The 26,934-nt window shown below is 42.1% G+C and overlaps 1 protein-coding gene across 7 annotated transcripts in view; it reads right to left on the bottom strand.

Annotated features, from left to right (window-relative positions):
* LOC106955327 (disabled homolog 2-interacting protein) overlaps positions 1-26,934 on the bottom strand; it is a 105,472-nt gene that overhangs the window by 16,950 nt on the left and 61,588 nt on the right. For 6 of the 7 annotated variants that reach the window (XM_015045432.1, XM_015045433.1, XM_015045438.1 and 3 more), the window contains 8 exons: positions 24,011-24,565; positions 10,443-10,587; positions 8,005-8,149; positions 7,545-7,781; positions 7,219-7,420; positions 5,848-6,035; positions 1,934-2,822; positions 107-244 (listed from right to left, as the gene is read on the bottom strand). In XM_015045432.1, coding sequence (XP_014900918.1) covers positions 107-244; positions 1,934-2,822; positions 5,848-6,035; positions 7,219-7,420; positions 7,545-7,781; positions 8,005-8,149; positions 10,443-10,587; positions 24,011-24,565 — 2,499 coding nt within the window. The remainder of the gene's footprint in view (positions 1-106; positions 245-1,933; positions 2,823-5,847; positions 6,036-7,218; positions 7,421-7,544; positions 7,782-8,004; positions 8,150-10,442; positions 10,588-24,010; positions 24,566-26,934) is intronic. The other variant, XM_015045434.1, reaches the window with a different exon arrangement.

The raw sequence follows: 26,934 nt of genomic DNA, 5'->3' as shown, positions 1-26,934 counted from the left end.
GGAGAAAAAAAAAAAAGGGAGGGGGGGGGGGGGGGGGGGGGGGGGGGGGATCAAAGCTAAGGGTGTAGGGTTGCTAAAGGTCAAAGGTTGGATGACGGGGGGTTACCTTCTCCACCTGAGTCAGATCCTCTCTGTTTCTTAGTGACTCGGGCTCCATCCCCTCATGGTCTAAATACTGCACATTCATATTCAAAAGCCAGGCTGCTGTGCGGTCCAGCGCACTGGGGTTCACTGGGGAGGGGGCCTAATAAAACCAACACACACACACACACACACACAGATGAGCTGAATGAAAAGTGTCAGGGAAAAGGGGTAGGAGGGAGGTCGCAAAAAAACCACAACAGGAACAACAGAAATAAGCTTGAAATGCACCAACTGATCTGGGCTGAAAAGCAGCAGGTGGAATGGATGCACACACTTGTCTGTATGTGTGTGTGCGCGCGCGCGCACACACACTTTTCAAATCTGTGCGAGAACGCCTCGTGTCATGGCAGCACGGGGAGTGGATACTTGAGATCAAGAGAGGGAGCTAAAAGCTGTCAGAGAGTAGATTAGTTTAAAAGTGATCCCGCTTCGTTGGATTTGATGGATCCCCTCTCTGCTCAGCTTTGATTGGTTGAGTCGTTGCTAGGCGTTTCGTCCTGCTAGGTTCAGAGTTACAGGAAAGAGGAAGTCTTTGTGCTGAGTTAATGTGTGTTGTGATGTCCGGAGCAACGTTTCCTGTGTTTACATCAGCAAAAACATCTCAAGTCTGATTCTGTAAACATTTTAACATCGATATGGCATTACATCATTACATGCAAGTTAATAGAAAACTAAAGCCTACAGTGGTAGAATAAAAATAAAGGGAATCAGTGTGTTTCACCTCATATGTAGGGATAAATTATTGCAAATGTTGATTTACTGTAGATACTCTTATCAAACCTGGTGTCGTTTTTGTTGATCCATTAAAGAGGAAACCAATTGTCATTTTCAACAAGAGATTGAGAAGATTATAGCCAAGATGCAGACATTTTGACATCAGATGATACGATACAGTATGTAGTGTCCAGGGTTTTCATTCTGGAAGCATTAAACAGACTTACCTGATACTAAAACCAAACCAGAGCACGTATAGCACCATCATCATAAGCAAGAGTCGCCTTCTTTGTTTATTTAACTTTTTCTTTCTGCGATTTTTTTTTTTTTTTTTTTTTTTGTCAGAGGTCATGTGAGTGAAGCAGGTTAACCATCAGCATGGACAGAGAGAGATCCTTCCAGAAAAGAATAAACACCTTCAAGTATTAACTTCCACAGTTACCAACATACGTCACGCTCTCTTCCTGAGGACAGCTTAATGGTCACAAATAAAACGTTTAAGCACTTTGTACTGCCTTGTTGCTGAAAATGCGCTCTTTGGAGCCATCGAGGTGAAGCTTCCAAATTTAGGAACACTGTGTATGTATAATTTTAACCTAGTGTGAATAACAAACATCCAATTTAGTGTTTTTTTTTTGTTTTTTGTCCTAAAAATAAAACAGTTCACAAGCTCAGAATGACTGATTTTCATGGCCCTGATTAGTGTATGTAAACCTCTGACCTCAGCTGCGTGGAGGCCACAGTACACATTTATGTAATAAGATTCAAGCTGTGCTTCTGCAGCACCCTAATACCCAGTAAAGCGGTGCTGTGGGGAACGGGGCTGCCTGCATGGAAATAACTATTATTACCCAGGCTGTGACTGGAGTTCATTAGGGTGAAAAGTGCTGTCTCTGCGATTACACCCACCAAGGCTTCCCGTCATGAATGGCTCTTCTTTAATACCCGTAATCTCCCGTATTTACCTCCGGAGACAGTTCAAGGTTGATTTATGAAGTAACTTCTTCAGTTTATTTTATTATTACTTAATATTATTTATTTCGACATCGTTACGGTTGCGTTTTTCGACACTGACCTGTTTGTGCTGAGCTCTCTGTTTGGTCTCGGGACTGTCACTTTTAGAGGAGGACGACTGCTGCCGCAAACGAGCGCCGCTGGCCGGCCAGTCGGGCGATGACGTCATCATGCTGCCGGAGGTGGGGCGAGGGTACGGGCCGCTGCTGAGCAGATTCGGCGGGGTGCGGCCTCGCGTGACGCTCGGGGGGGGAGGCTGGTCTATCCTCCTCTGGGGGCCGGCGCTGTTCTGTCTCGGGACGGTGGGCTGGTGCTGGGTCTCCGTTAGCGACAGTTGCCGACGGTTGAACTCCCCAGAGCGCCGGGTGTACTCATCGCCGCTGCTTCCCCCGCCTCCTCCGCCACCGCCGCCACTATGGTTCACAAAGGCTTGCTTCCCTCCTGCTGGCCCGTCCTCATTGTTGCTATGGGAACTAACTGAACTGTGGCACTCTGACCCCGAATCAGTCATTCCTCGAGGAGACACCGGCAAGCAGGCCGCCATCTGGTAAACCGGGTTCTGGAAGGACAGCGGGGCGAGTAGCTGGGTGGGTCGGCCAGGAGTGCTGTCCGTGTTTGGGGTGGTGGGGGCCTGACCCGGCCTCCGCATGGTGGGACCGCCTGGGATGTTGCCCTGAGAGACTCTGGCTGGCCAGCCCCCGCCAGAAGCTTGGCTCTCACCCAGAACATCCGAAGGGCTCTGAGCTGTCCCAGCCTCCAGATTGCGGGGGTCCTGCAGGTCCACCATGGATAAGCTTTTGTTGCCGTTGGACATGCCCAGCTCGGGCTCATTAGTCTCCGAGTAGCTCGAACTGCGAGCAGGCGAAGGCTGGATACCCGAGCTCCTCGTCACAAAGAAGATGTCCTTATTTTCCGGAGTGGGCGAAGGTAACCGGGTGAAGTCGACCAATCTGAAAGAGACAAGGGAAAACAACCGTGTTTAGGAGTTTAGCTGGGTCATTCTACAATTGCACCATTCCTGGTGGCATGACAGATACTGGAGTGGCTCCGTTTCGTTAGTTCTGATTTGTTGCTTTTGTAGATTTTTGTTTGTATTTTGTTTTGGTTGACAGGTTGCGTGTTTAGACAATTACTCTCCTTGTTTCTGGATGCTGCACAGCTTTTCACTTTTGGACAGTTGCTATGATGCGAAACCATAACAAGAAAAGTGTTGTTTTTACAACCGGGAGCAGATGAATGGCATCTTTAAAGCTCAAATTACACCCGATCTAAGAGTCCAAATCCCAAGATGTTAAAACGGAAGCTGCATGGATGCAAAACAGGAGCAAAGAACAGAGAGAGAAGGACGGAGTTTAAACCTCTTCTGTCAATCACAATGGGGGAAAGATCAAATCCCCGACTGCAATGTTCTTCTGCCCGACTTTCTAATCTTACGCCCTGACAAAGATTTAGTGAGGAGCAGCAAAAGCAAACAAAGTGCAATAGCAGTGCGTAAAAGAAATGTTGTTTCAATTAACCTCATTCCCCCAACATCTTTGTTTTCCTGTGTATAAATAAATAGACTGAATGAGCTTTGTCTGAACTTTGCCGACGATGTCATTCGACAAATTTACTTCAAGCACTTCAATTATATCCCAGATTACTAACAGTAAGGATTTTTCAGTGAGCATTGTTGCTGACTCGTGTGTATTCTACTGCAATAAAGTTTTGGTCTAATTTGGAAAGAAATAAACAGAATTTTAAGGAAAACCATTTAAATCATAACTGCTTGCCTACAAAACCGATTTACTCAAAGTAAAGAGGATTCAGATGATCATTCTGGATCGCGTCAAATATTTTTGTCTTATTCCAGCTAACATGAGGCTCAGAGTCCAGGGAGAAAAGCCTGGACTCTGAGCCTCGTGTTATAATCATTCAAGGAGCCAATATTGAAACTCTACTGGTTTCTCTGAAAAGACTGAAAGAGGAGGAAAAAAATGGGCACAAAAAAAAAAACCCAATTACAGAGCCTCTTTTAAATGCGGAAAAAGAAATATATTGATGCCTTTTCTCAAACATTTTCTCATTCATCCGCTGTTTTCCTTTCCTGCCTCCCCTCCACTGACAGATGGAGTCCTGATTGCCAAAAAGACATCTTACTTTGACAGTTGTGACTCATCCTGCTAGAACCTATCATTCACGTCACGCTCGGCGTTTCTCCCTCGACTCGTCCTTCTCCCCGAGTCTCTTTACCCTTCCTCTCTTTTAACCTGTTTCTCTTTTTCATTCTTGCCCCATTTCTTCCTGCCGTCTCCCCTCCCCTCCTCCTTTTCATGTCACAGGTTAGCAGATGGGAAGCAATTAACGCAGAATCTTGAAGCTCATTTGAATTTCAGTCGCGTCGGCGCGGCTTCACGCGCGCGTTCACGCACGAGTGTGCACCGTCGGTGCGCGCGCAAACATTTATTACGATAAAGTAACGATGAGAGGCTCTGACATCAGGTTATAAATGGGGGCAGCAGTTAATTAGCTCCATTGATCCTGAAGCCTGATGAGCGTAATGATAGAAGCTGTCTGACTCACTTCCTGTTTCCCCTCGACATGTTGTCATCTGCTCTGTAACGACGGCGGCTGCAGATCGCAGAACACCGCCATTAGTCCTCGCACTTTCATGTTAATCTTTTTAAGCATCTCCTTGTCATTGTGCCGTGAGGACACGAGCAGCATAAGCGGACGTGCGCGTGTATTCATCAAAGATTAAAAAAAAAATAAATAAAAAAAAAGCTTTGCTAAGGTGATGCAAACAAGCAGAGGTGCTACTCTCGCTGCTTGTCACAGGCTGAACTGGCAGACATTAACCTGAAACAGACAGGGAGAGAAAACAAGGATGCACAAGCAACGACATGCAGATGCTTCAAGGCAGATCGGATTTGTGGGAATTTTATTTTTTATTTTTTTTGTAGATATTTGCAAGTCTTGTAAAAAATGCCACTTTTGCCACTTTCAAGCATCCTGAATGTCTTGGAATATTTCCAAGAAGCGCTGTTTTGCCAAAAAAATATATATATATATATTTGTGAACATTGAGTGCTTTCAAATTTCACAAACTTTTCTAAATCCTCCAACTACTGAGTGAAAATGAAACAGATTTTTATGTGTTTTTTTTCTTTTAAACACAAACAGGGTAACGGAAGCTTACATCATGGAAGAAAGCTTGTATGACTGTGTTTAGACTGCTTGGACTCTTAAGCTACGTGTCTGAATCTCTGTTTAATTTTGGTCTGAACTTTGACTAGACCATTCCGAGACAGGAGTATACTTTCATGTGTGTGCCTTGGGATGTTGCGTCGTATTCTTTCAACTTCACAATCATCTGCCACTTTGTGTTCGTCTAACAAATAAAACCCCAACGGAATACATTCAAACTAGCTGACGTATTTTGCCAAAAATTAACGTGAAAACTACAAGACTCTGAAAAAAGGACTTGGACAAGACCCCCAAATCAGGATGTGAAAATAACAGTTAACACATCAGTGCAAAGCTTAAATGAGCTTGTGTGCCAAACGGTCTTTATTCACGCGTTCAGTGACTGCAGACTGATTCACAGATCAATCAGCTCGTAATGAGCTCTCTCTCTCTCTCTCTCTCTCTCTTCCCCCCCCCCCACAGGCAGATTGATCTGTCTCAGCTAGGTTTGGTTCAGTCATTGTCAGATTTCTAAAAATACCTCAACCAGGGTATATTAATGTCTTTAGCAGAAAGATTTGGAAAAAAAAACAAAAAAAAACTGAGAACTGTGTCGTGTTTATTTATAGTATGGGAAGTTCAAATGGAAAACTCTGCAGTTAAAACCAGCAGAAACGCATTTTCTGTCAGCAGATTTGCTGCTCACTCTGTTGATATTTCGGCGTCTCGCTCTCATACGGGTCTTTGACTAATAACAGGAACACAAATAAATTCGGTTGGCGCCTACGACGCGCCGCCGATGACTCTCACCCCGACAGCTCGTTGTCTATGACCATCTTCTGCAGCCCGGTGGAGATGCTGCAGCCGGCCTCGGCGGGAGGGGAACCCACGGGCTCCGACGGCGGCCCCGGGGTCATCTGGACGCAGGACGGGTTAGAGAGAGCCGTGTTAACCTCCCGAAGGATCCTGGGCAGAGGACTCAGCTTTGAGGCCGTACTCTGTGAAGACAGACACAATGGAATCAGAGCCAGACGAAAGATTCTGCAGGGGCCACGATCCAAGATTTTGGACTTGCATAGTTTTTAAACCACGTTATTTCCCCCCTCCGCCTCGGCTCGCCCCACACCGTGGAACTGACCGTCGTATTCAGACAACATGATTAATAATGTAACAGGACGGGCAGCCTGGTGGACTGCACTGTCATCCAGACGGTGATTTCTGAATTATTGAAAGACAGTGTTAGAAAGAGCAAAACCATCTGCAGTCCGCAGCTACCGGAGTTAATGTGCATAACTTTGTAAATACTTTACACTGGCCCTCTTTTGTGCACTCCTTATGTAATGAAATCGTTAAGTATTGACTGATTTGGGATAAACATGCAGATAAAGAGCACAGGGAATCTTTGATCAGCTTGAGCGGCACTTTGCACCAAAAAAAAAACAATTAAAATAAAATAAAGCTGCATCATTTACACACAAATAAATCCATTATTTAAAATGTACAGATCAAAGCTTGTTTTTAGAAGATAAAGCATAGATTAAAAAGTACATAGATTTCTGGTTAGAAGTGTTTATGTAATAGTTTTGGTCTCCTATTGATTTTTCTGACCAGTTTCTTTTTCTTTTTTTTTTTTCCATTGCAGCATGATTACACAACTAACAGCTACACATGCGCTCTGGATGAATGTCCATTAGTAAACTGAGAGGCTCCGCAGGCTTTCTGTCACCATCAATAAGCTTTGGACATCATTTGTTTGTGGTTGTTTGATCACTTTTCTTGGCAGAATTAGTTGCGATACGAGGAAACGTTACTATCCAATATGAAATTTCAGGTCTATATTCTGTCGGATGCCTCCCATGAGAACAACACGTATCACACCACATCTTAAACATTCATCATCATGATGTTAACAAGAAAGTCAAACTGTGATCTGCTTATTTATACTGTTAACCAATTTTCAAGAGTTGAGGTCAGAGTGAGGTAAATGTGCCTCATTAAGTTGATTCTGTCCTGTACTCAGGACAGAATCAACTTAATGAGGCACATTTAACCAGGTATCGCTAGTATTCATTTCCCATGAATAAAGACAAATGCACACTTGAATGCTCACGTTTATCTGTTTGGTTACATATTTTGCCCACAAGTCGCCAGTGGAGCCTTAGCTCACAGTTCATTTCGTACCTGGTCCATCTGGGAGACCACCTCCGACAGAAGCGAGTGCAGGGTCGAGAGCTCGCGGCCGAGGTCGATGTAGCCTTCGAAGCCGGCCGTGTTTGAGATCGTCTCGGGGTTGGAGATTTCCAACAAGAAACGCTGCATGTTGGTCCACTCGTGCTCCAGGAACTGGTTCATGAAAGACATGTATTCCTCCTTGTTTCCAAATCTGAAGACAGACAGAGAAAAAGCATAGAAAGACCTTGAAGAAAGTTTCTAAAAAGCCCTCGATTTGACGAAAGGTGTCGCCTTTGTTTAGAGAAAAAGCGTCGACAAAAAAAAAAAAATCTCACTTGGTGAAGTTGGCCAGGTTTTGCGTGACCTTGGCGATCAGAGTGAGCGTGCGTGCCGTGCGGTCGTCCGGATACTCCTGCATGAGGTGGAAAAGTGACGGCGACATGATGGCCGGGCAGAGGAAGCGCAGGAACAGCGAGGCGCTGATCAGCCGCTCGCTGATGTCCGGCCGACCCCTGCTGCTGCACTCTTGCCGCCACGACGCGAAGACCTCTTTCAGTTCTCGTGGAAAAACACTGTGGCAAAGCGAAACATAAAAATAGCACCTTTACGTGCGACTTATAATTCGAGATATAATTAAGGTTCATTTAAAGCACAAATGGGTTTGATTTTCTAATAAAACACTTAAGAATCAAAATGTATGGCGAAGCATGGCCGTCATTAGTGAAACAATGTATGCAATCAAACACTCTGGGATTAATGTGCGCAGAAGGCCGATGAAGGAGTCACAGCGCTCACCAGTATGAGTTGATGATTTTGCAGAAGGCCAGTTCACAGCACATCTTCAGGTTGCTCTGGTGCTCTGGCAGGTCACCAGAGGAACACTTGGATGGATCCACCTCACAGTTTTCATCCGACTCATACAGAGCCTTAATAAATTCACCTGGAAAAAAAAGAAAAGAAAAAAAAGAATCAATCAAACAAACAAAAACAGTTTAAGGCGACATCTCAAGTTGATGTGTTTTCAAAAGACAGCAAAGTTGAGAATAAATGAGGTAAAACTTTTCAATGTTTCATGTTGGATTAGAACCACTCAACAGTTTCAAACTTTTCCATGACAAGTTTGGCTGTATCGAAACAAATCTGGAAAACGTAGCGACAATGAAAGCAATCAAAGTTTTACTGTGCTCCTACTAGCTAAACAACAAAGGTTTTTTATTACAATGTACATAATTTCCCTACAAAGTATGTGGGTGGTTTCTGTACCTCCACTATCAGTTTTAAGTTTCCTGCAGACAAGAAAAAACCATCTCTGGACTATCTTTACCTTAGCAATATTAGCTTGTAGCGTTAAAGGAAGTTTCTGTACCGCTACAAGCTTATTGTAAATTATATTATACTTTTCTCCTCTTATATAGTGTGATTTTTTTTATTATTATTATTGTGACAGGTACATTTCAAATTTATAGTGTGGATCAAAGACTTGTGCTTCTTTAGTCAGACAGTTTATGCACATTTTGGAGGTGTGTGCGCTTCTCCCCAGCTGAGAGTGATGGATTGTTCAATTTCCATACCAGCTAAGCATCTAATAAATTCCTGAGTGCTTTCAGCCGGATGTGGGTATGAGGACATTGCAGTCATGGCATGAGGTCGATGTGGTCTCTCCTTAATGATAAATCAACACCTCATGCACAAAAAACTAGTCCTGCTCCTGGTATTCTTCATGTAGCACCCAAAACACAAATATGCAGCAACAACGATCATAAACCGCTGCGATCTTGTCTTGGAAGTTTTATCCATGCAAAAACAGAGTTGGGGAAACTTTCGTTTTATTTAAAGATGAAGGTTAGCGCTCCAAAAAGAGCATTTGAAGTAAAAAAAAAAAAACAACAACAAAAAAGAACGTATACATGCTGTAGTTGGTTTGCATCGAGGCCGATCTGAATTCACAGCAGAGGAAAACCACACCAGAGTTCGCTCGGAAGCGGACCGAGACTGCCTCAAAAAAATGGATTTCGGTCCAGTTGTTTGGTCAGAATTTGCTTTTGTATTCACACCTGCACAAAAGATCCGGGCCAACGGTGAAAACGAACTCTGGTTCGCTTAAAGTAAAGCAGATCAAAGGTGTCAGGTGTCAAACTCAGTAGACAGGCATTTGATGTATTCCAGAGATTTTTAATTAGATTCAGGTCCACAGATTGCTCTTAAAGCCACTCCCGTGTTACCTTGGCTTTGTGCTTCAGATCATTTGATGGTAAATTGTGGCATTAGTCTACGGTCCAGAGCACTCTGCAGCAGGTCTTCTAGAAAGAGTTCCTCTATATCTGGCTGATCTCATCTTAACCCGTATACGCAACGGCAGTCCAGTACAGAACATCAACCTTCATCAGCTTCTGAACAGCATAATTAATCTCAGCGTTGGTGTCCTTAATTTCACTCGTCATTTACATAACTGTTGGCTCAATGTTTGAGAGCATGGCCTGAAAAAAAACAAAAAACAAAAAAGACTCTCTCACAAAACACAATCGTTTGCCCTAAGATGCACCGTGGGGAGAGCTAATGAGGGCGGACTAGACTGCATCGGCAAAGAGGACAAACACAAAGCGAACCACAAATCGGGGGGCAAATCCTCGTTTTCTTCAGCTTCAAATGACAAAAAGTTCAGGTGGTTATTTTTCCATCATCATCGCTTTGTAATGTGAAAATAGCTGCTGTGGCAAATCTTTTCTCGGAACAGAGAAGGACAAAAATAGGGAGAGACGATTACAGCGGAGATACTTTAGCTGCAACTGTCAATTAAGAGCAAAAGAACTAAACGGGTATATTTCACACTGTGAGGATGCGATCTTCTTACAAGTTGGACGAATTTAAGGAAAGAAGTGAAGGAAATCACCGGCCCAATGAAATGCTATGTGGTGTAGACAATGTGTTACCATGTCTCCATAACAACCCCTACATATTACCATTATGTCAGTTGGTTGGTTTGATAGGCATTCCAGCAAAAATAATGACAAAAATCCTAATCAAAGTTACATGTTGCTATTTTTTCAGCATCTTCCATTAAATTAAGGGTAATTTAAGTATTTTTCACACATCTTTGCCAGTGGTACCAATAACTGCCAATGTACTTGCTGCAGAAGAAGAACAAGTAACTATTAAGATCAAACATCAAGTTTGATCTTGTGTTTTTATCCCCTGCCCCCCTATGTGTGTCACCATGACCCCTGATTACTCACCGAGCGCATCCTGCAGGTACTTCTGACCAACCAGCTTCAGGTACTCCTCGATGGCCTTCGTGGCTAGAGTGTTTTCCCTGAAGATCAGGTGCTCGTTCTCCCCACAGCGGTCCACCTCAGACATCATCAGATCTGTGAGGAAGTCCTGCAGAGGGAACGAATGCAGTCAGTGTGCACGGTCAGGAGAGAAGTCATCACAGCTGGGTACAAGGATGAAGGTAAAAGCCCAACTTGATGGCCACTTCAAGAACTTCCAACGCACTCACAGAAAAAAAGCAGGATTTTTTTTAAACTCTATAAATAGTGGGGCTTTTTTTTTTTTAAACATTTTTTAACACTTGCTGCAAACTTAAATGAGTATAGAAACAAAGTTGATGAGTGCGATAATGAGCCTGCAGAGAGTTTAAGAGTGACACAGTTAAGCTTAAGAGCAGAAACAAGAGGCAATGAGCTGAGCGGTGTTGTACGCTCTGCGGAGCTCTGGGAAGCCGCTGTCTGACAGTAATCCTCTGTAGGATTCTCAAAAGTAGTCTTATCATGTGACCCATTGTTATGGAAACACACCGCTTCTTTTTAACGTCGTGCAGCCGGAAACGTAGCAGTCGCAGAGAGTTCCTACAATCTTAATTAATCCGATCGGCGAGTCACAGAGGGGCTCCACGTTAAAAATATTTGAGGACTGAGCGATTCAGAAGCGTGTTGCTGTTGTGATAAAATGGGGGATACCACTTTCTATTTGTGTTTTTGGTTACCAATTGGGGTCTACAACAGCAAAAATGTAGCAGACGCACAAGGTTACAGCTTTTTTAAAGATTTAGGACATGTCAGAGTCGTTAATATCTTCACAAGAAACAATTTTGATAGTCTATGTAGACACAAACACTGACAGACTCTGTGCTGCATAGGAGCTTCTGTTGATTTCAGGTGAGCTAACGGAGAACTGAAGCCCTGCGGATTTTATTCTGCACCAGTAACCAGGCAGGAATGTGAGCAGAAGCTTGATTCTTTGCAACACATTCACTTGTGGCGTCTTTATGCAACAACACACTTCCAAAGGCAAGACTCGGTGCACAGGATAAAGTTGTTGCGCCAAGTGCTTTGGCCTTGTGTTCACAATAAAACTACTTCACAAAATACATAAAAGAAAATGTTATCAGACAGTTGAAAGACGATTTTTCTGTGAAGCAAACTGCTTCCGAGCAAAAACTCAGCAATCAGGGAGCGAGCTGCCGCACAACAGAGCGACGGCAAGCTTTATTTTTAGCAGCAGTTGAAAAGACGAGGAACAAGCGACCAGGTGGAGGGAGGGGAAAAAAGGAGACGACTGATGAGAGAAATGACATCAGACTGTTGAAGGCTGAAACACTGATGACACAGCGTACGCGTCTGTTGCCTTGGGAGTATAGGCCTTGTTAGCAAACAACACATTCCTCAACCAAAAGCAGACATCACAGTGGCCATGAAGTCTTCCCCCGCTTAAAACTTTCCCTCAACTTCCTTGTTCATATGGAGGATTCGAGGAGCTTCTGGCAATGTTTGAACTGCTGTTCCTGCAGTGGCAAATTACTTGGCAGGATGCTTTAATGACCCCTTCACCTCCTCTCACTATACTCAGCAGGATCTTTCTTTTTTGTCTTCCATACTACAGAAAAACGCTTTGATATCGATGTTGTTGCTTATTCCACTGATGCTGTCCAGCTGGTAATCCTTCTTCTTAATGCAGGGTACATCCATGTTGTAGGTGGATAAGAACCTGTTTTGATGTTTCTTGTCAGTGGTGATGTCGACATGTCCGTGCTTGCCAGCTTTGGAATTGGACATCTGTACAATTTTCAGGGAACATCGGTTTACGTCACGTGACTCTGAAGGCGGCACGGGCACACAAAAAAAAAAAAAAAAAAAAAGACCTGGGAAGATGGTGGACACCAATTGATGGACAGTGCTACTTAGATTCCCTCAATTTTTACATTAATAACGCAGTGGAAGTCAGACAGTAGAGTTTTTAACTATTTTTTACAAACAAAACTCGCAAAAGAGGGATTCATTGACGTTGACAGCGAAAGATGAAATCCAAAGCAAGCAACAACCAAAAGAGACCCTCACTGAATCCAGTGGCTTTGTGGATATGTCCAATTTCAACTAAATTAAGATTGAAGCAAAAGGACAGCTTTTGCTTAGAAAAGCCATAAGATGTCTAGTTTGCCTTTTGCCACAAGGGGATGCTCTTCTTTAGAATGCATAGGGAAACTGATCAGAGTTAATGGGAAGATGGGTGAAGCTAAATGCAAAGCTATGAGACTATTCAGAGGTTCATCTTTCACCTATTAGAATAGGATAATAAAAGTTCAGATGAAAATCCAGATGAAAATCTGTCAACTGAGACATTTTCCATAGACTAGAGAAGACCATTCAAAGACGTTTGGCTGTAATTGCAATTGAAGTAGCAAAGTAGTGGATAAAGGGGGGTTCTATTCAAACTTTGCAAATTTCATTTTATAAAAAGTAAAAATAAACATGTATTTTAATCTCAATTTGGCACTACTGATCAGAAATCAACAAAATGCAATGAAGTTTGTGGCGCTAAGAAGAAGAGAATGTGGAAATATTTAGTGATTATGTGGAATCTAAATACAGAATCTTCTTTGCTACAAGATTTGGTTACATTCTGATGCATCACTCAGAGACCTGCAATGATCAAGCCACTTTTATTTATCTTTCCTGGAAAAAAAAAAGTTGTCTAACTTGATAAAGATCTCAAAACCAGTGGGTAAAGGGGGTAAAAAAAAAAAGTCAGATCTGAAAAGATGGAAATAGAGCCATCTGGGGATGAGTCATCCCTTGTTTAGATCCCTTTAACAAATTTCTGGGTGTACTCTCATGTAAGTCCCCTGGCAGCTTGTTAAACTTGGGAGTCGCTGTAGCAGGGAGGGAGAAAAGAGACAAGCGACAGATGTAGGCAGAGAATTAGCGAAGAAGAGGAAGACGGAGGGACTGGTTTTTTAAAGAACGCAGAGGGAGGCGGCGAGCGCCTCGCAGAGAGGTTTGCATACACTTGCTGCGGAGGTCTGTTAGCTGAATAATCAAAGATGCACCGTGGGGAGCCAATCATCTGCTGATGTGCTGAGACGAGAGCCTTTCGGTTATGCATCCGTCGGCCTCACAAAAAACACAAGCGTGTAAGAATCTGTGTACATACACAGAAATGAACCGAGGGAAAATCAAATACTGTGAATATCAATGAGTTAAAGCAGATGTGACATGATGAATAAGAATCAAATGTTTACACTGTAATGAAAATTATTTATTTATTTATTTATTTTTTATCATCAGTGTATGTTTGTAATAATCAACACTATGTGGTTGTATTTACCCCATTTATTCCGATGCCACTAAATAACATCCAGTCCTACATGTTGCCTTTGGAAGCAAGTTATAAAGTTAGGGAAAAATAAGTTGTGTACTTGTGCCAGTAACAGCTATATCCATCTTCTCAGTTCCACAATTTGCTATAATCAATTATAGTGATTACAGTAAATGTTTGCAGTCAATTTTCTTAAAGGGAATTGAAGTAAAGGAGGATAAAACAACACATTTCCACTTTTCAAAGCTCTAACTGCTCTGTATAATCTTTCTTCTACTTTTCAAACATGTTAAGATTATTGTGGTACAAAAAATATGTCTTTTGCATTCCTTGTTCGCATGTGCTATTTTATACTGCTGTCATGTTAAAAACAAAATAAAATCTATAAAATTACATGCAACTTTCTATTGTCTATCACAATAAAGTTGAACAAAACAGAGACATTTCCGGCTACAGCACACCTTGACAAAACGCTTTTATTTTGGGGAAATTATTTGACCAGGGTGAGAAATTAAAGCTGTATGCTTTAGCTTGAAAAATGGGACAAAGAGTTTAGAGACAACTAAATGTTCTTTGCACAAAAAAATATGTAACTATTTTCTTCCTCAGGCTCTGTGACTGCTACTTTAAATTACACCATTCATTTCTTCTCCCACCGGTAACGGACCGGCTCCGTGCCGCCTACTTCAGTCAAGTGGATCAGGTCATGTACAAGACCCGAGCGGTGCAATGAATTATTTAAAGCAGACAGAGAAATCTGCAGATGCTAAAAAAAATAAATAAAATACAGCAGCATAAAAAGGCAATAATTACCCTAAGTGAGTCCACTTATTTCTCCACTTTTAAACATCATAATCAAGAAGTTAATTTTATCAGTTTTATATAATGGGATCTGAATGGGAAGCAATAAATGCAATGTGTAGTGACAGGTCGTGTGTGCTGCACATGTAGCAATGGCCGTGTTTCCATTAACATTTTTTAAAATTTTTGCTATATGTTAGAAGAGGTTGATGGAAATGACGAAATTAATATGAACTTCCTCAAGTTTGATAAAAAAAAAAACAACAACATAATTTTACGCTCGCTTGAGGTGGTTCCTAGTTATTCTAAAGCAAAGTTAATGCGCTAAAGGGGAGATGGAAAAACATTTGCCGAATAAGTTCTGATATAACAAACATTTTACTGTTTATGAAAGCCGTGCAAAACCTCGACATCTGAGAAAATTACACTTTGTGTTGCCTCGTTGACTCTCTCACCATCAGTTAGTGCAAGGACTTTGTTTTTTTTGCTATATTTTAATAGTTCCCTCAAAATCTGCACGAGAATCGTATAAAAATAGCTAATGTTGGACTAGCTGAGCGAAACACTTCGTAAACTGGCCTGAAATCCAGCACAGCCGAGTAACTTGTGACTATTTTTCAAAGCAGTCTGCAATATCTCATCTCTTTGGAAGAGGCGGTTTTCACTGCCTTGTTTCATTGTGAATTATAATCGAAACATCTGCTGTATGCAAACATGCCTTTTCTCTGTTCCTAACATTTGTAAATGTTACAGTCTCAGAGCACAGATGTACAGATAGGGCACGCATTGATATTAGTGATAGGCAAACTATTAGCACAGCTCACACGGATACCTGTGCTTGTGTAGGGAGGTGTCACAATCAGAGTAGAAGACAAATTCAGCTTTTATCTAGTTAATTTGGATTTTGATCAATAGAAAAATTCCACTGGAAACAAAAAAAAGCACAAATTGGGAGAGATGAACATCATGCTAACTTAGTGCTGTTGGAAAGGTAAGCGGTGGGGGCAGGGGGGAGGGGAGAAGCTCTGGTGTAAATTTTGCCACTCGAGCCTTCATACCTACTGCAAGTGCTTGCTGGAGTCAGCGGATGGCTGTCAGCTGTGTGAAATCACATTACGACGACGAAGGTTCACACTCCAATCCACTAGTGGTTTTAAAAGTGTATTTCAAACTTCTCTACTCATCTGCAGAAGAGATGTTTTGTGGTAGCTTTGTCGCCAAAATTTTAAAAAAGTTGAATTTGTTCACACTAAACTGAAATACCTGAAGAGACTGAACTTGAATGTGACATATGTATAGAGTTTTAATCTGAAACGTTTTAATCTGAAACGTTCCTAATTGGATGCATTTATTCTCATGAAGAACCACATTTTAACAAGTATAAAATGGCGCTTGTTAAATAATCCCATAGAGACGATCGACATCAGTGGTTTTGGTGATGAGAGGATTTCATAAAGCGACGCCTGTCAACAGATTCTCCTACCCGAGATGTGGAACTTTGTAGCTACTGCAGCGCCACCGTGGGGCGTCTTGCCCGTCTCTATACTTAATGCTCTCCAGGTCTACAGTTGAGTCCTTCCCTTTCCATTTTCAGATGATGGATCAGCCAGTGGAACATCATACCTGACCTCTCCGATGGTCTTCGTGATGCTGTGCGTTGATGATGTTCTCCACCGTATTTATGCTGTGATTAAATTAAACATGAGTGGACATTATTTACTAGTCTGGTGAGTCCTGCAGGCGGTGTGTTCAACTCGATTTTAAGGTCGCTGTATGCAAATGCACAACCCACTATTTTTACAATTTTAATTGAATATATTTTTCACATATATGCCCTACAAAAAAACAAAAAAACAATCTGCATTTGAAAAGCCCTCTTCATTTAACTGGATTTGATGCGACGGCTTTTTATGACGACAGAGATGCTTCTGCGATAAATCGCAGCTCTTCACACTCTTTATTTTTTGGTTTTTAATCCTTACGCCTCCTTGTTATGGATTTAAATGAAAGTAAAGTTTGCGATCACCTCCTCCAGATTAGGACGCATAAAAAGGCCACAAACTAGCCGCATAAGATTTGGTTTAATTAGCTTTACCATACAGAAGCACAAGGATCCTAAAAGCCAAAGCAATTACATTTTAAGCAGAGACTGGAGCGGCGCCCTGTTCCCTCGTGTCATCCTTTAGTGTTTCTTCTAAAGCACTCACTCAGTCTTGCAGACTGAGACCCCCCTCCCCGCCTCCTTCCCTCTGCTTCAGTGCTAATAAGGAGAAATAGAACACTCTCTAAAATGCTGCCACATCCCATCAACCAAACCATGCCTCAAAAATCCCAACACAGAGTGCAGTGGAAGAAGGAGCGACGTGAATTTAAGGGCGAGAGATGGGTCAGCAGAGCAGCGAGGCTCGTCTGGGCTAATAAAGAGCGGGGAGCGGAGTCTGTAGAAATCTATGGTCTGCTGTCTTCCCAAGCAAATGATGCGGCGACAAGTTCTGAAAGTGAATGCGGCCGTCGCGGTGTTGGGACACGCGCGTTTTCATATTTGTCCGACGCGGCGACGTGTGGACAAAGAGAAACGAAAACAAAAGTACCGTTTCAGCACCAGTTTGACAGCTTCTGTTTAAAAGCCTGGTGGGTTTCTATGGCAATAAAGAGCAATAGTGCTAAAAACTGAACGTGAATATAAAAAAAAATAAAGGTTAGTTTGAAAGCGGAGGATGCTGCCTGACAGATCAATTCACCCCACTTCAGGGTGTGAAATCCAAATGCTCTGATCAGGCACGTGTGAAACGATCGACATGATGCAACAGCTAAAGGATTGTGATCTTGTGTAATCTGGGCTGTTCAAACCAGCTCAGAACACTATCTGGAAACGCTGCTATTGGCACGACATCCATCAGCGCATTAATTGAGACTTTTACGTGGGATTAAATTAATTAATTTCATGAGTGATTAATTTAGGCTGTGGAAAGGCTGAGATTTATGAGAAGAAAAAAAAAAACAGCAAAAGCTGTTGAGACAAGAAAAAAGCGCCAAGAAACTGAGAATTGACCCAAATTGGTAGATTTTCAGCCTTTTCAGCTCTCACCATCGACTGGACAGGTGGATACTTAAAAATCCAACTTTTTTTTTCCAAGTCGATGAATATATCCCACGTAAGGGTGCTGACAACAGCACTACTCGGTGTTGATGCTGCTACTGTGTGACTCGACAGAATCTGAACAGACAAAATGACCAGGTATTAACATTTTTGATGAGCTTAGACAAAGATGTATATAATATTTTATCATATTTATCATCTACAATATGTAGAAAATAGATGTAAAAACATCTGGGGACCAGCTGTTGGAGTCATGCTAACCATGCTAACTCTGCTAGCGATGCTAAAGACACCTTAAAATAGAAACAAACATTTGTAAAATCTGATTTTATAGGAACTGCTCTCGCATATAACCACCATTAATTTAAGTAACTTGGTTGCTCTTGTAAGGAAGACTAGAAACATTGTTAAGGTCATCCTTATTTATCCTTGTATGATCATTCTTAAAGAGCAAGCAGAACAGACTAAAAATAAGCATGGGTAACTTTACAGGAACTGGACGAATGTAGGCATTTAGTAATAATCATAACCATGAAAAATTAAGATCAAGCATTAGAGACAAAATAGGCTGGGTTATATTTCCAAAAGCAAAAACTGAGTAAAGATTTATGGGTAAAATGAAAAAAATAAATAAAAAATGGAGCCATGACAGTCCGTCCTTCACTCTCCTCATCTTGCTATAACTTTCCCCCACATCCTCACCACCCCCTGGGTCTCTCCACCTGGGGGATCTGTGATAGCCTGCAGCATTTCCTGTGAGGGTCACATTGGGTTGACGACAAGGACTGAGGGCCTGATGGAAATGAAGGCACCTCCTGTCGAAGGCGCCGAGCTTCGCCGTTGGCCAAAGAAATGGGAAACAGATGATCATTATGAAAAGCAAGTCTGACTGCAGGGGGCCTTACAGTGAGTGTCATCACCTCAGAAATATCAGTCTCGCCGGCTGGTTTGGCATGGATTTTATCCTAAAGTGTGTCAAGGTCCTTCAGTGATATCTTTAGGACGTTTCTTCTTCATCGTGATTGGCCAAGCATTACTGTAACCGCTTTAGCTGGGTGAGAGATTTCTAGATTATTTTTCAGAGACAGTTTTAAACCTCATGTGTCAAACTCAAGGCCCCCGGGGGCCAAATCTGGACCACCATAGCTAATTCATGTCGCCCTTTAAACTCCAGGGGGATGCATTAAAAAGAAGCTTCTAAAAACATTTGTGTGCTTAAATATTACTTTACCAAACAAATCAGAGAGGTTTTAATTTGCGTACTGCCAAATTACATCAATGTGAAAAGTTGTTCGATATTATCTATTTCATGAAGTCCTCACTGGAGGAAGAAACAGCAATTTATTCATACTTTAACAGTTTGTTAATGGCCTGTTAATACGTTCTGCCACTGCCGACCTTTGGGGACATTCATGGTCTCTATGTGGCCCAAAATGAAAATGAGTTTGACACTACTGTCCCAAAGGGTCTTCAGTGCAGACATTATGCAATAAGGCGGCTTAGATTTTCAACTGAAGATGTGCCAATGGACAAGATGTGCTGAAATGCAAGCTCTATGTACATTGTGTGCAATGAGCACTTGAAACTTACCAACACATTTTCAGGTGATCAGTCTATGCTGTAGCTTTAACCTATTCAGCAAAAATAAATTGTAATTTCATCAAATATGTATTAACTTAAGCAGCAGTAGGAACAATTTTAGAATTTCTGATTTCTATAGCAATAAATAGATTTTATGAGACGTATATATTTATGTTTTTGTTTGTTTTCATGATTTGTGAAACATTCCCATTTTCGCCAGAGGTCATCGCGTCTTAGCGATCCCCTACGCGTCTGTTGGTAACTGTGGATCTAATTGTTGCCTGAGAAAACGCGTTCCTCCTGCAAGGTGACCGTAAAATCGCTTCATATGCATTCCCACGCCTCCTCCATCACTCTGCGCTGTCAGGTAGCGGTCAATAAAAAAATAAAAAAAAAAAAATAAATCATGCGGTAGTTATTGAACAGTTTAGGAATATGATATGCTCTCTCTCTCTCTTTTTGTTTTTCCCTCCTTCGTGAACGTAGCTCACCGAGACGCGAGTAGACCCTCTCCCTAATAAAAAGGCATCCAAACATGAGAAACACATCTAAGATATGGAATCTATTATTATTTTTTTTTTTAATAAGAATTATGGCTGTGCTGCAGGCTGATACCAGTTTACAGTAAGGGGTGAAAAGCGTACAGATTCATGTAGTTCCCCTCTGTTAACCAGGACTGACGGTTTACCTTGAGGAGCAGTGAAATAGCGTAATATCCTGAGTATATCCCTCCCATGGACATTTATCACCAGAATAAATCCTTCCCATTGTCGCTTCCCAGAGTCTGTGCAGCCGAGAGAAGCGGCAGCAAAATTAGAACGTAATCTATCTGAGGGCAGAGGCGTCGAGACGACTAGATCAATAACCCGAAGAATTCAAGCTGGTAGTGGATGTTTTCAGATAAAATGGAGAGCAAACTTCTCCAGGCAATTCCAATACAGATGCTGGGCTTCTAATAGCGCCGTCTGAGGTTTGAGGATGTAAAGGTATTTCACCGAGTTCGGAGACTCGGAGCGCAGAGTTCTAGGTCTCGCTGTCTCAAAAACTTAAATAAAACAGGCTGGAACACGTTCCGCCGTAAACATCTTGAACAACATCAGACTTTGAGACTTCTCGGGGTTTATTCTTGTGTGTGAGCGGAGTTGGCACGGGCTGCCACAGATGCAGGGTGTGTCTCTGCTTACCGCTGCGCCCAGACATCAATACGGGCACCAGTAATGACATCTCCCCAGAGACAGAGAGAGGGAGAGAGAGAGAGAGAGCCGGGCTCAGGACGCGGCGAAGCATGAAAGGAGAGATGATCGAAGAAAAGGACGGAGAAAGTGGACAGACGACGAGCGAGTGTTCAACCGAGCGGGGCTGTAATTACACGCCGATGAGTGATAAAAAATGACAAAACAGAGAACAGGAATCTAACCCGGTTGCTAACCGTTGACTGCTCCGAGCAGAATGTTGCATCGCTAAACAGCAGGCTGCAACAGATGAGATACGGCGCCTTGCAGGAGCATTGGTGGTGCCAAAACTTTGTATTTTTACAACAGAAAATTGTGCCAAAAAAAAAAAGCACTAAAAACATGAACACAAAATAGTGCCTACTTTTGAAGCAGAATCTATTTATTATTATTTTTTTTTTACGATTCTACATGCGAATAGGGTCCGATTATGTGTAAATAACATAAACACAAATAGAGATCAGTGAACAAAAAGCATCATCGTAAAAGAAACACACCAGACTGACAGTCTCAGACTTACCCATACATAATACAGGACAGAGTTATTCAAAATGCCTGCTGTACATTTGCAGAAACATACCGGTAGTACCTCTACTACAGGATTTTGTCATGGCTCACCTTCAACAGCTTGATTTCTAAATATAACTCTTGCTATAGTTGGTGCAACATGAAGCGACGCTTCAACATTAGAGTACTAAAAGCAAACCATCCAAAACTGGCTGCAAGATCTAGAAAAATGAGCAGCGTCCGAGCTGCTGCGGAAGATATCCATTTTAGGCTTGAAATATTTTCGGATATTGGGTTTGTTGGTTCTGCTTTGTGCTGCTTGGCACAGCATGACTTACTGCTATGAAAAAAAAAAAAAAAAGCACCACATACTTTCAAGTATAAAGAAAGCTGTAATAATTACCAGTCAACATTTTCCCTTTGCATGACAGTCCAAAAGCTTTCCGCTGCCTGCTAGGTTCTCTAATGAGACTGCAGACGCGAGCAGGGGAAACGCAGCCGGTTCAACTCGCTCCTGATGGGATTTTTGTGACGCCTGTAAACTTCTTCTTGGTGCCAGAGGAAGAGTTTTACTGAAATCCAGAAATGACAGATGACCACAAGGTGAACAAGATGTAACAGGCCTGAAAGACCTTAAAAGAGCTTTAGTGAGAGGGACAGGATTAACTGATTGGTAATTAAAGATGTAGCCCTCGCCTCTCAGGGGATCAGCAGAGGCCTGGTCCTCCAATCAATCAGCGGATATTAGAGACCAGCCTAAACCAACGGGCTGGTGCTGCTGTGTGGACAGACATTCCTTCTTAAATGCCAATCATTCATCAATCTGCCAGGCTGCGATAAAACTCCAAGAAGTTGTCGTGAAAACTAAGCCGAGGCACAAACTGCAGCCGTAAAGCATGGAGGATGAGGAGCAAAGTTCAAGCTAAAGAGACAAACGTTGCCCAAAGTACCACTGTCACTTTCTGTTTGTTAATAAATCAAAGCCGTAAGCCTTTTTAGGGGTAGTTCAGGAGTTTCAAAAGTGTGGTTGCCTAACCAAAATTCAAAAAATAATGCTGATTATTGTTGTTCAAGCTTTGTTAGCATCTGCGGACTCCCGGATTGGATTCTGGTTTTGATTTGAACTGGGCCATCGTGTTTAGATTCAGGTGTTTGACACATACACTCTCAGTTGGGCTGCAGATGCCAATAAATACATCTGGTATTACCATGTACTTTCCAATGATGACTATTGTTAATATGCATATGTTTGTTGTGATTTCTCGGTTTTGTTTTTTTTTTTCTCTTTCTGCAGGTTTAAAGGCAAACTTTTTTTTTTGCCTCTAAACCCGCAGAAAGAAACAAAACAAAACTGCAAAACTACAACAGCGGCATATTAACAACAGTCATCATTGGAAAGTACATGGTACATAAAATAATACAAGTGAGTGTGACAGCGTATCTGAATAACGAAGACGATGCAGTGCTTTCAGACCTCAAATAATGCAAAGAAAACAAGTCCATATTCTTTTAGAAACAACAATAGAAAGAGTTCAAAAATCAACATTTGGTTGAATCACCATGAGGTACAGTGGTCTCTTAAGTTTTTCCAGAGCTGTATATGTGTAAGTATATCATGGCGAAAGCCATAATGCTTCACTTGGGAAGGTAAATCTGCTCGGGCCTCAACTGAACAGAAAACAATTCTGTCTGAGTACCACACTACTGGACAAGATATGCTTAAAACAAAACAAAACAAACAACAACAAAAAAGGATTGCAATCAGGTCATCCTAAGACATAAACATGCCATTCAATTGTAGATCTGGCGTTATGTTTAGCGTAACTATCTACTCGCAATCACTCTTCATTCAGGTCTAACATCAACCACCCCTACAGCTAAATGCCACTGGTATGTTTCACTTTAGGGTGTTTTTGTTCAGGGTAGTGTCTAGTGTTAGTTTCCTGCCAAAAGCAGTGCTTCATAAGTAGGCCAGAGACTTTTTTTTGTTTTGGTCTCATCTGACCAGAGAGAATTGTTCCACATGTCTGCCCTGCACTCTGCGTGACCTTTGGGGAATAAAGGGAGCTCTTAACTTTTAAAAACCTTGGTGTTGCTTGTTACCAGCAACTGGCTGCTAAGTGACAGAGTGCAAAAATCAATAAAATATGTGTAGCTTCTGAAGTTGTGTTTTTCATAAGCTTCATATGCCCCATTTAATAAGATGTTCCATTTCACACTAAGCGCCTCAGCTGGAAAAACTCTGGATACAGATGATCAACAAACTCTGTCTGCATTGTAAATAATTGTAGATTTGTATGCACGTAACTGAAACAAACATGTTTTAAAAAAAAGTACATTTTCCAAGCTAATTTAAAACTTCTGGGATTCGAGCTGTTTCTTGGTTGGCTTTGTAAAAAGGAAGCAATTTTTTTCCCTTCAGAGACAGATAAGAGGACATACTTTTTTTCTTCCTCAAACCTTTCAACAGTGTTGCTCAGTAAAGTACAATGATTCCTTTATTTGGGTAGACGGATAAAGGGTTATTTGAGTCCAACGGTCTGCTGTCATGGGAGACTTAGCCGCAGCTGTAGTGAACTAATCTGCAGCCGGCGGTGAATATTTCTGCGCTTCGGTATGCCGCGAGGCACCGCGGGAGATGCATGTAAGGGATTAGCTCGAGTTCTGACTGTAATTCAGGCGGCAATGTCGAGAAGAAATCACTTGTGTGTCTGCCGTTGGCGCTAACGGCTGTGTTTAAAGGGGTGGGTTGGGGTCAGGAGTTCACCGGATTAGCAGGCAGCAGAGGAATTGTTAACCTCTCTGAGCTTTTGTAATGTAAAGTCAGAGGCTCACAGCGAAATAATGGGCAGACGCCTAACCCTAACCCTAACCCCCCCCCCCCCCCCTTTTTTTTTTTTTTTTCATCTGCGCCGTTCCTGCGGAGAACAGGAACACGGGCTGAATGGAAACCGACAGAATGGAGGGCGAGGAGCGGATCACTAACCTTCGCCTTGCCGGTGCTCTGAAGGATGTGCACCAGCGCGCACGCCACCTCCTCCTTGTTCTTGACGCTGATGGCCGGCTCCAGCACCGAGCACAGCATCATGTAGTTGTTGGTGGTGTACTCCGCAAACTCCTTGTACATCTCCATCGGAAGGATGTTCATGCTCTGATAGCGGGCCTTGATCCGGATCATGGGGCCCGACGTCTTGCCCTTGGGCGGGGTGGGCGTGCTGACCGGGTACCACTTCTCCACAAACTGCCGCCCGGTGACGGCCAGGACGGGGATGCTGACGAGGCCGATGTAGTTGTTTTTATCCTTCTTCTTCTTCTTGTCCGTGTCCTTGTAGAGGTGCGCCGTGATGCTCCGGACGCCGGGCAGGTTGCTGAACTCGAAGTGCTCCCCCCAGAACAGGTTGTCGGTCTTGAGCTTGCAGGTGGTGCGAGCGTACAGCGAGTCATCGAGGAAGAGCTCGCAGAAGTATTTCTTTTTGGCCGGCAGGTCCTTGGCCTCGATGATCCACAGCCTCAGCATATTTTCCACCCGCCGACTGTTGTCCTGTAGAGGGAGGATAACAGGAACAGAGTTAACCTTGAGAACGTGTGGGAGGGAACTAGAATACAGCTGCAGAAATACCTCGAATTCACCGATGTTCCCAGGCGGCGAACATACTCAGTACAATACAACATCTCGGATTAAGCTGTATTTCTATTTTAAATGACTAAAAACAACTCAAAAGGTGGTCCAAGAGTTTTTCTAGAGCTCTGGATATTATTTTATTACTTATTCCTGCTTTAATCTTTTCCACCACATTTTCTTGCACCTCGGTGCTCTGCTGATTTTGTCTTCAGTATCTTCTCTGTTCACTACTGTAATTTAACAAACCTCTGAGGCCTTCATAGAGCAGATTCATTTATGCTAAAGTGAATGTAGCTCAGGTGATCTCTGAAGTAGTCAGGCAGCTGATTACACTGAGTCTTATTTAGGGCTACGGACATAGAGGGGATTTTATTTTTGACAGTTTTTGATTTTTATTAGTAGAAATAAAAGGACAACTTTGCATCACTTTCATCTACTCTAAAATGATGGACCGCTACACAAAATTCTTTAGCGCTGTGGCTAACGCACCTCTTTCCTAAAGACTGTATGGTAGGGAAGTGGTTTCTGCATAAAGAGGGAGCTAAAAGACGGAGCGCTAAAATGTTTATCAGTGCAGTCAGGTTTTTTTTATTTTTTTTTTAACATGAGATTTGCTCCTAACTGAGATAAATGACCTTGAAGCAGCAGCAGCAGCTGTGATAAGAGCTTATTAAATCAGAGAGAAACTGAGCTGCAGCGATTCCTTTCTTACCCACTTCAGCGCTTAATACAAAAGATCGTCCTTAAGAGAATGAAAGGAGAGCTGCTGTCCCATGATGCCTTGCAGCATTAACATTCACAGCAAAACACACTGTTCAACAGGTGAAGGCTTTTTTTTTCCTGTGTTGCAAAGATAGTTATTATTTTCATGCAGGCATATTTATCAGGACTGTTGTTGATGAATGCTAGGTGGAGAAGATGGTAAATGTTTGTTTTTTTTCCCCCCCTGATGTCATGGTTTTGCAATTTGTGACTAATCCTGCACTTCCTATTATCACTGACTAACGCAGAGAGAATTTATAGGTTACAGTGTCTAAGATGTCTGGTTGTTGACCTCTTTCAGGTAAGGTACTCTTTTCTACACATTTTCTAGATAAAACTAATCATATTTAGACCTTTCTCTCTAAAAGCAGAACTACACCCTCCATGTCACCACTTTAAAGTCATGACTTTTCATCTCCACTAAAAAAAGAAACCTAAATGTTTAAAAAAAAAAAAAAAAAAAAAAAAATTCACGGGTTCCCCTTTGTGTCTCGACTTGATTCAGTCATTTTTCCTCTGAAAACATTGAGCAATTTTTTTTTTTTTTTAACCGAATACCTTCTTGTTGCTTTGTGGGTCAATCCACCCTCAATCCCGGAGACAATCACTCCTACACACTGGGATTGAAAAAGCAATCACTTCCCAACTACATTCATCCTTCCAAAGCGAACTAAAGTGCTTCATGTGCTGAGTCACTCAACCCGTACAAAGGTCCTACTATCTGGTTGCTTTCCCATCTGCCAGCCGAAGATCTACAGTATTTGGCTGTGCTGTGTCAGAATCTGAATTGAATTAGACTCTTTATACGAATCTCAGTATGAAGTGCTGTGCAAAAATATTTCTTCCTCTTGAACCTTTCCGGTTTTTTGTCATGTTACAGACTCAAGGTCACAGGTGGTTTATTTTGATTTTACTGGATTACATCTGCAGCTTTTTTTAGGCATGTATCCATCGGTTTTAGCACATCTTAAGACAGCAATGTATGCACTCCAGGTAAAGATGTGCAAAAGACCTCAAAATAAGTTCAACATATTGAAAGTTCAACTTGTAGTTTGAATACATTTATTCAGGAGGGGGAACGTATATCCATAATTTTTAATTTTCCTTGCACACTAATTGGTACCCCGAGTAATCTCTGTAAAAATTCCTTTAACTGAGTAATTTCTTTGAATTATTTGTTTAACTTTCTTCACTTTATAGTTGATTATATTTTATATGATCAGACATGAAGACCGGAAACACACTCACCTTGCTGGATTACAACTTATATTTATGGCTTTCCACGTCACACGGTAATCATCATGGGAAGGGAAGTAAAAAATAAAAAATCTCCAAAGTTCAAAATTAGGGAGCTACAGCAAAAACAATGACATCCTGACGTCAACGGACGTTTTTTTTAACTGACGGCATGTCATATCACGAGTTTAGCTAGCACCTATCTAGCTAGCTAATTGCTAGCTAGAGCTTAGCTAGCACCTATGTCGGAGGAGCAAATATCTTATGTGCAAATATCTTAGCACATGCTT

Source organism: Poecilia latipinna, unplaced genomic scaffold, assembly GCF_001443285.1.
Source record: "Poecilia latipinna isolate Pla-1442-1.1 unplaced genomic scaffold, P_latipinna-1.0 Scaffold726, whole genome shotgun sequence".
Lineage (NCBI taxonomy): Eukaryota > Metazoa > Chordata > Actinopteri > Cyprinodontiformes > Poeciliidae > Poecilia > Poecilia latipinna.
Note: the sequence above shows the minus strand (reverse complement) of the source record. Positions and strands in the feature narration are given on the sequence as shown.